This window comes from Chenopodium album, chromosome 17 (genome assembly GCF_948465745.1).
Source record: "Chenopodium album chromosome 17, dcCheAlbu1.1, whole genome shotgun sequence".
In the NCBI taxonomy this organism is placed as follows: Eukaryota; Viridiplantae; Streptophyta; class Magnoliopsida; order Caryophyllales; family Amaranthaceae; genus Chenopodium; species Chenopodium album.
In genome coordinates, this window is record NC_137850.1 from 41,371,201 (window position 1) to 41,381,180 (window position 9,980).

General features: G+C 33.1%; 1 protein-coding gene across 1 annotated transcript; it reads left to right on the top strand.

The window, feature by feature from the left end:
* Window positions 1–2,000: 2,000 nt before the first annotated feature.
* Window positions 2,001–9,773, top strand: LOC145589733 (aromatic aminotransferase ISS1-like). Its single transcript, XM_081646412.1, has 9 exons — window positions 2,001–2,374; window positions 2,751–2,798; window positions 4,408–4,536; window positions 5,406–5,465; window positions 6,349–6,505; window positions 7,552–7,655; window positions 7,799–7,857; window positions 8,785–8,893; window positions 9,063–9,773. The coding sequence occupies exons 1-9, from the start codon at window positions 2,312–2,314 to the stop codon at window positions 9,516–9,518; spliced, it is 1,185 nt and encodes a 394-aa protein (XP_081502538.1). The 5' UTR covers window positions 2,001–2,311; the 3' UTR covers window positions 9,519–9,773.
* Window positions 9,774–9,980: the final 207 nt, after the last annotated feature.

Genomic DNA, 9,980 nt, shown 5'->3' on the forward strand with positions numbered 1-9,980 from the left:
AAATTATTTTTACTGAACTTAAATTAATTTTACCGAACTGAAATTATTTTTGCTGAACTGAAATTATTTTTACTGATTTTCTATTATAATTCTTCTTTAAGATAACTGAATTTTACTGAATTGAATTATTTTTACTGAACTGAAATTATTTTTACTTAATATTATTTCTTTTAAGGTGAAGTGAACATGACCTTCATGTTAATTATTTCACGAATTGATGTTTTTCCCCAATTTTGAAAGGTATACATGAAAATGTGAAATCGAGTGAGAAAGAAAGAAAGGGAGGGAAAAGGTAGTTAATGGGCCCCACATGACATCATATTTGAGTTGACAGCCAAGTATGTGAGAAGTTTTGATGTTTTAAAAAATAGTTGGTGGTAAAATTCAAAAAAAAAAAAAAAAAAAAATTGTAGTTGATAATTGCTAAAACATCAATAATTGTAGGTAATAATTGTCAAATTTTCCAATAAATTATATCCAACTCAAAACACAAACCTAAATATATTCATCAATATGTTCAATCATCAGTGACAAATCTATAACTTGTAAAGAATAGACACCAAACACAAACAATGATGTACTATGTACTACATAAATTCCTTTCCATGGTATAAAGTTCATAAATTGTGAGCAATAACTTTTAGATAAGGGGAATATAAATTTAGGGTAATGCTATATATAGTTTCTAGGCCAATATATTTCCTTTTTTAGTATTAAGTTGGGAATTTATCGACAATTCACAAGTAAATCGATATAATAAATGTTTACTTATTATCTATTCTTTCCAGTGTTAGCTTCTTTAGGGTTGCATATATCTTTTTCCATAAATTTATCCTAAATATAAAGTCATATGTGTAAAATATGTAGTTAAAGTTATTTCTATTTTTTTTTTGATTTTTTTTATTCTACGCATTTTCAGTGTAATATTTAAAGGTAAGTTACATCACTCATTAAAAAAAGTTCTTAGGGCCTACTCTATTCTCTTTAATTTCAGTTTAGTTCAATTCAGTTCAACTCAATCAGTTCAGTTCCTAATTTCCTTCTCTCATAAACAATTTATTTCAATCCAGTTCAGTTTAGTCGTTTTCAGTAAATTGGAACCGGTCCTTAGAACACACTTCTAAACAGATACAATTTTTACGGAGTACTACTTACTAATTAAAATACACTCTAAAATTGCTTCTCAAAATAAAATTATTATACACTCAATGCACATACTATATTTTGTGCAATTATTTTGTTTTGTTTTTTTTTTTTTTTTTGTTGGTAAAAAGAAGGGCCCTATCGGGTCGGAACCTCTCACAGGTCCTCTCAACTCGCGTTAATGGGCTAGACACTTTGAAAGTGGGGGGAAAGGGTAAAGGAGTCCCCACCTCAAAGGTACCTGTAGTGGAGTTTGATCCTACAACCTCTTAATTGTGAGATACAAACTTGACCACTAAACTAAGCTATGTTTGGTACTATACTTTGTGCAATTGGACAAAAGAGTACTATAGCATTTTTTATTTTTTTTTCACTAGACAAAATGCCTTGTTTTTCTCAAGGCTCTGAGTTAATTGTAAGATAAAGGATATGATTAAATCTTAATTGTCTTTCTCTGCTCACACTTACCCCTATAAACACGAATCTAAGCCCTTCATTTGGATTTCCACCTTTTTCCAATTTCCTTTTTTTTTTTTTCCTCTCTATCTTTTTTAGTAATCTAAATTAATAATATTCCATACTTAATTAATTAGTTGTACTAGTATTACAAGTATTTAATTGTTTTTTTTTTCAGATTATTTTATTTTATGAAAGGTGTCATTTTATTTCTTTCTAAAAAGCTGATTTAGAGATTTCTGATTTGTATCTTGTTCGAAAAAAAAGAGCTAATCTTTTTCTAGAAAAAGTGAATAAGCTTTTTGTATTTATCTTAAAATACTAGGATTATTCTGTAATTTACTTAAAAATTACGATATAATGAGTTGTTGAATGTTGATGACTCTGTAGCTTATTCACATTCCTTTTGTTAGCAGAAAAATACAAAAAGCAAAAAAAGTAAGATAAAAAATAAATATAAACAGAATTGAGGTAAGAAGACAGATTGGTTTACTAGATATTAGGCATTATTGGTCTATATTGGCTGTTTGATTCATTGAAAAATGGAAACTTTTTTGTGGGTTTGGTAAGTTTTTTTTTCCAAAGTTTAGGGATTTATAGAAGATTAGAAAACTTGATATTGGGTAGACTCGTTGACATAGAGTTTTACAGTTTTAGAGAGAGAAAGGGAGTTTTTTAGAGAGAGAAAGATAAAGTTTTGGTGAGAGAGAAAATGGGTTCTTATGGAAAACTGGCAAGGAGGGCTTTGGAGACTGAATCACCAGTTATGGTTCAGGTAACAGTTATTAATTTTCATTTTTTTTTTTTATAAGTTTTGATTTTGTTTGGTTTTACAAGTAATTTTGTTTTTAGCATTCCAAGGAAATGCGAAATTCGAAATGGGGTTGTCTTGTTAATGTGTAAAGTACAGTATAATCTTTGATTTTCTGTAATTTGAGGGATTTTTTTTTTTTTTATAAGTTTTGATTTTGTTTGGTTTTACAAGTAATTTTGTTTTTAGCATTCCAAGGAAATGCGAAATTCGAAATGGGGTTGTCTTGTTAATGTGTAAAGTACAGTATAATCTTTGATTTTCTGTAATTTGAGGGTTTTTTTTTTTTTTTTCTTTTTAAAATTTAATTTAGTTTTACTGGGTCTGAATGTTTGTGCAGATACAAGAATTATACAGGGCTACCAAAGATGCAGTGTCCTTGGCTCAGGTTTGTGAGTTTTTCTTTCATTTCCTGAAATTTTGTGTTGGGAGTGTTATTGATTCAAACTGATTAACTTTTTCCAGTATGATCATTCATGTTGATTGCTAATTTTTCGATGATTTTGGGTGTTCGGGGCTATAGAATTATCGCGAATTCTTGTATTAGACGGTCTGATGGCTGATTAGGCCAAGGTTGTTGTCATGGGGATTGATAATTCTAGATTAAGCTATTTCTTATGTGAATTTTGCCTAAATGTTTACGTTGACTTTGACTTGGACTTGGTGATGCTTGCTTCAAGTCTTAGGAATTGTATTGTGTAAGGCTGTGGACTATCTGTTAGTCTTTGAAGTCTTTGAATAGCTATGATGGTGATGTGTTTTTGAGCCACTAAGTGAAGTAAAGGGCTGATTTTGATGGATGGTAGCTGGTATAAAACTTGGAAGGACTTTTCTGTTTTCCAGGTTTGTTTGCGGAAAATTTTATTAAGACATGTTGCTGGCCGTCTGTCCCCTTTTAGGCTTTACATAGCTTTATTGGCCCTTAATGGAACTTATTAATTTGCGTTTCTTTATAAGCTCGTATATGGGAACTTTATTTTCTAATCTAGAAGACTTGAACCTTTGGTCTCCAAAACTTGGTTTTGTAAGGTGAAAACAAAGCCTGAGTGGTTAAGAATTCGTCGGTTTATGTTGTTTTGGGAATATGGATTAATCATAGTATGTGCTTTGTATTTTGATAGAATATCCATAAAAACTTTGCAAGCTGCCAAATAAATAAGCAGCTCTATATTTAGTATAATGGAAATTAAGCATTGTATGGAATAGCTGTTAAATAAAGTTCCAAACTAGTGGATGCTTTTAGGTCTCTGAGTAAGAGGACGGACCTTTAATTAGGGTTAAACAACAACAGTTGGAACAAAGTAATCTTTAGAATCTTTGCAAAGTTGAAAGGGCACTGTCAAAATTATGAGCTGACTAAAAGAATGTGGATGGGAAAGATAACTAGTAAAAGAAAAAACCTCCATTAACCCTTTAGTAGTGTATGTTTAATTGTTTATCTAAAAATCAACTAGAGTTTGAAAAAATAGTACTGAGCATCTAGTCATAAGCAAGTGCCTGGACTTTCTGATATCAAGAAATTGTTGCTAAATGAGCTTAGTTTATATGCTCTTGAATCATGTACTTCGTACATTATGTGTCATTTAAAAAAAAAAAAAAATCTAAATTTAAGTGCTCGACATTTATTGTATGAGTATGATTTCTGATCTTTGTCAGCTGCAAATAAAGGTTTGGACTCCTGAATATAAATTTAAGATTTGCATGTATGTTTTGCCCAACAAGTATGCAGTCAGCTATGAAGTATTTGGGAGAATCAGTTTGTCAAGATCTCTCTCTTTTTTTTTTCCCTCTTAATTTGGTGGGAGTGGGTAGTGGTCTAGCGGAGGGAGACTCCATATCTATCAGACTATCAGCCATCTTTCTGGATTAAGTTCAATGTTGCTTGTTTGTTTAACGTTGATATTTTGTTTAGCAGATTGGAATTCCTTATGTATCTTTTGAGAGTTACAATTGGTCCTTTGTTTTGACAGCCCTTACTTTCTAAATTTTTTGTGTAGGGCGTCGTATATTGGCAGCCACCGAAACAAGCATTGAACAAGGTTAAGGAGCTTGTATGTGAGCCTAGCATTAGTCGGTATGGTGCTGATGAAGGCATCCCTGAGCTTAGAGATGCCCTGATGAAAAAGGTGAAAATTTATAATCTTAAGAACAAAATTAATTTCAACCCCTGCATTAACGCACAGTTGTTATGAATTGTACGGTGCTTGCCTTAGTGTTTGCTGATTTATTCATCTTACATTCAAAGAATTGATGCTTGCTGACTAGTTTTCTTCTTACACTCTACTTAACTGCTTGTGTTGTTTCACTGTTCTCATGCTTTGTGATATAAAATTCACTGAAGCCGATGAAGATTTTGAATAAGTGTTTTGTTGCTGAAAAGTATGAATTTATAATTGCGATTTTTAAATGATACTAGCCAACTTGTTTACATTGCTGATATGTATGCTTTCAACCATCACAACCTTAAACTTTGATAGCAATATGCGTGATATCTCTCAGTTGTTGAGGGTTTGGGAATGATGGTGTTTGTCTCCCTCTCCCTTGGCTTTGTAGTTTGCTCGTCTATTTTTGTCTACATATGCCCTCCTTACCTCCAAAAGATAAAAAATAAATAGTTAGGCATAGAATAAAAAATATAAGGCCTATGCTGCTAGTAGTTGTCTATCTTCAACTCATCATGCTTCAATATCTAAGCATGTTGGCTGTAGCTCAGTATCATTGTATTGATTTTATGTGATCTGGTTGTGGACAGAGGTTTCTTTTTATCTCCTTTCCACCCATTATAAATTGTGTATCAGTATATGTCATCCTTTAGTTTTTTTGGGGCTCATCCTGTATGGAAATCATCATAGCGTTATCTAAATTAAAATCCTCCATACATGTCACTGTTACTTAGAAGGTGCTTAGATAATTTAGGTCTTGACCTAGGAGCACCTGTTAAATGCACATTTCTTCTTTAGAATTTAACATTGTTCTGGGATCCTTACTTTTGCAGTTGCAGACAGAGAATCAGCTGAACAAATCAAAGATTATGGTTACAGCTGGTGCAAACCAGGTTAGTAGAACTGGTTGCCTTTCTCTTGAGGTGACATCGTGATTTATAAAGCAGGCTGATATTTTGAAATTTTATGAGTGTCATGTGCCACCTGATTATCATCTTATCTTCAATTCTCCATATTCACATTAAGGCAATCTCTTGAAATTTTTTGCAGATTTTATGTTGTTATGTTCTATTTCTTTGAGTTATGATAGTTTAATTTGACTTTTGAGCTCTGCTTGGCCCAAAATCTTCTTGAGCTGTTAATGAGTCAATTTGAGCTCTTCTAGGCAATTCCAAAAAGTTTAATTTATGCACAAATGCCAGGAAGTGGAGCTATGTAGTATGTACAAAATATTTAGCACTTAAAGTATAATAATGCCCAAAAGTATGTTAATAATCACTGTGATAATGTTCAAGAACACTGTGTTTATTTTAATCAACAGATTATTTTTGATTGATTCTGAAGTTTGTTGTCTTTTCGGTATTTGGTTGCAAATACAAGACGAATTAAGTTATAAATACCAGGATCTACTTGAGAGCAACTTGATTGAAATTCAACTAGAGCTCAACTTGATCTATCTTGGTAATTATCTGAGTTGAGCAGATCTAGTTTATAGCTCAATCAGCTAGTTATCATCTGTAAATTTAAGTATTGTATGGTATTGGTTTCACCTTCACTTCCAGCTTTTAAGTGTATAAGTAGTTAAGTACTGTTATTGATTGGTTTCAGCTTCACTTTCAGCTTTTATATGTATAGTACTTAAGTACTGTCATTGATTTTTTTTCATTGAGAAATTGTGAAAGTTAGGAAAGTAAGATCACCGAATTGTGATCCTTTCCTGGTCAAAGTGAAAGGTCTAAACATAAGTTGCACCTTGATAGATTCCTTTAATTTCAGGCATTCGTGAATCTTGTCCTTGCACTATGTGATGCTGGGGATTCCGTGGTCATGTTTGCACCATATTACTTCAATGCATACATGTCCTTTCAAATGACTGGCGTTAGCAACATACTAGTTGGTCCTGGTGATCCAAAAACTCTATATCCAGATGCAGGTTAGAAGCTTTATATATTGTTGGTACATGCAGTATCCTTTTTTTGTAAAATGAGCTTTTTGAAGTTGCACTGATCTGCTAAGCTCTGTTGATGAAAAGTGGAGTTATTCTGGTCTGGTATCATCATAACATGTCCATATTTCTGGTTATCAGTTTGCAAGATAAAGATCATATCATATAATTTCTACCTAAGCTGTTCAATTAGATGCAGGGATCTTTCTTTGTGGTATAACATTGTCAAAGATTTTTGACAATATCAATATACATGTACAATTTACAAGATTTTCCTGAAAATCATTGTTTCATTGTTATGTATATAATTATCTATGAAGCAATTTCTTGGGTAGCTCCCTCAAATGAGGATGTCAGGGAGGATTGAAAGTGAAAGAAGTTACTTTTTAAGCCGTTATAACAACGATGAGAATAAATTGGTACTTTTATAATTGATACGGAGTACTTCGTATATTATAAAACCTTGGGGGGGGGGGGGATAATTGATCAGATCCCATATAGGCAATAATAGGTCCTCTGCTCTTGTATCCTTCCTTCTTCCCTCGCCTCGTTCTTTCTCAATCCAAAGTCCTAACAATCACCTTCATCACCGCCTACCCACCACTCCCTTTTTTAGCCCATAAATAATTCCGCTGTTACCCCCTGTGATAATATTACCCTTTAATTCATTGATTTCATTCCCCTCATTCCAAGTATGACATTAGTAATAACTTGTTTGTGTGTGTGGACAACTGATCGAAAGTAGGAAGAATGTTATGTTTTGGGTCAATGAGTTAAATGGTCATTTTTTTTTTAATTTCTCACAGAAAACACTATCTTAGTAGTTTATTGATTGGCCAGCCACCTGTTGAAGTCTGTTTTCTTCACATTTATTGTCATCTTTCATTTGAAGATGATTGGTTCACATGATACTAACAAGATCATAACTGAAGCAAATTAAAATCCTATAATAACCTGGTTTTGTCCTTGACAGTTGCATTATTTCTACAATGTTTTGTTGGAGACCCTTTACGAATGTATATGTTTCTTGTCAGACTGGTTAGAGCAGACTCTCAAGACAAACCCTCCACCAAAGGTGGTCACAGTTGTGAATCCTGGAAACCCATCAGGGACCTATGTACCGGAACCTCTCCTCAAGGTCCTCTTCTTTTTCTTTATATCCCTTAAATGCTTCCCCTTCAGCAATGCTATACTTTAAAGATTCGACCAGAATATTTTGATTTGTTTGTGCAATTATTTGAAACCTTCTGATTATGTTTCCACTCCTTTTTCCTCGAGTAGAGAATTTCCGATCTTTGTAGAGAAGCTGGTTCTTGGCTCATTGTAGATAATACCTATGAGTAAGTTGCCTCTGATTACATTTCTAATCATAGTTATTATACTACTTTCTTTGTGCTAAACAATTGTGTAAATGTTCAATGGTTGATCAATAGTAGCCATCATAAAAAAAGCAACTAGCTGTCTTCTGAGTCTATTTGCTCGTTGCTTCTTTAATCTTTATTCATGTTCAAGATTCACTTGATTAGTTCTTTCTATTTCCATATCTAAGAAATTTACATGAGAGATATGAGGCAAGTCCTTCCTTGCGTACTACTATGCCGAATCCCCTTTTGTGCTCATTGAACAGGATCTTTGACATGATAAGTGTAAGTGTGTCCGCATACTTGTGTGATCAAGACTAACTTTTCATTAGGGGATTCTCACCATAATTTCATATCTGAGTAAAAAGTTGATGGAATTAACGAATCGGGGTTCTCTGATTAAAAAATGAAAAATTACTTTTAACTTTTAACTATCAAAAGCAAGGCATAAAGCTTCTTCTTCAAAAAAATAAGAAAGGCATAAAGCAGATGGCTGTAGATTCATTATTTTTTTATTTCACTTTATTCAATGGGGGTGAGAGAACAGATTTGTTTCACATGTTACTTTTGTTTTTCATTTTAGATTGCTATTGGAGATTTTAGGAGGGAGAATTTTTGTCCCGCTAGCTTCTTCCCTTCACTTATTCCACTTCCTCTTGACCTCTCCTCACCTACCAGCTCCAAATTCTTAGTTTGCTTTTGTTCTTGAACTTATTCATATACTTGTAGCTGTTTTTTGAGAATGCTATTTCTGACTTCTGTATACTGGGATGACGCCTAATTAATACAGCTGCCTCCAATGTCCAATTAGTACCTTTTTTGATATCTGTCATTTATTTGCAAAATACATGTTTCAGCTTCCACAACCATACAGTATGTTAATCTTAGAATGAACTCTACTTGCAGGTATTTTATGTATGATGGCCGAAAGCACTCATGTGTAGAAGGAGATCATATAGTCAACCTTTTTTCTTTCTCAAAAGCCTTTGGAATGATGGGATGGCGTGTTGGATATGTAAGCAACAATTTGCCTTTTGAAGCTTGTGATATTGTCAAATTCCTGTGAATTTACTCCTGGATGTCCATATCTAGTACTATGTTTTTTTAGTTAAAAGAGTGTTTTTTTATCTGTTTAATTCTCAAACAAACAAACAATAGATGAAAGGAGATATCTTTACGTGCAGATAGCATACCCAGCTGGAGTAGACGGGTTCCTAGATCAGTTGCTGAAGGTGCAAGATAACATCCCAATCTGTGCATCCATAATTTCTCAACACCTGGCACTTTACTCGATGGAGGTAGGAACAGATTGGGTAAAGGACCAAGTCAAGGACCTAGTCAAGAATAGAGACCTTATAAAGGAGGCACTCTCTCTCTTGGGTGAGGGTGCTGTTAAAGGTGGAGAAGGCGCTATCTATCTATGGGTGAAGCTTCCTGACCAGTTCCAAGATGACTTTGCAATTGTTCGTTGGCTTGCTCGCAGGCATAAGGTGGTGTTGATCCCAGGAAGCGCGTGTGGATGTCCCGGACACTTTAGGATATCCTTTGGTGGTATGCCTGAAGCTGAAACTGCTATTGCTGCAGAGAGGCTCAGAAAAGGCTTGGAGGAGCTGTTGAAAGATGGAATGGTGGAGGAATGATTGAAGCTTCTTTTTATTTGTCATTTAGAACATTGATTGAAAAAAAAGGCAAGTTGTTGCTATAAATGTAATGACTTGTATAGAATGACCAAAAGTTCCCTCTACAGAGAACAAAGAAATTGGGAAAATTATTTGCAAACTACCATAAGATTAGAAAACTTTAAAAATATTACGATATAATAAGGTGATCTACCATTTTCTCACAACAATATTTTTAATGACAAATGAGTAAAAGAATTTTAGTTGGGAGTTGTATATGATACGTTATATTGAATTTCTTGCATGTCTTATGTTTCACTAGAAAATTATTCAAAGTATATGTAAATTCGAATATTTCAAAAAAAATTTCTTTCTTATTAATTTCGACCAAATGTGCTAATGCAAGCTTATATTAGAAAGTGTGTGTGTGTGTGTATATATATATATATATATATATATATATATATATATATATATATATAT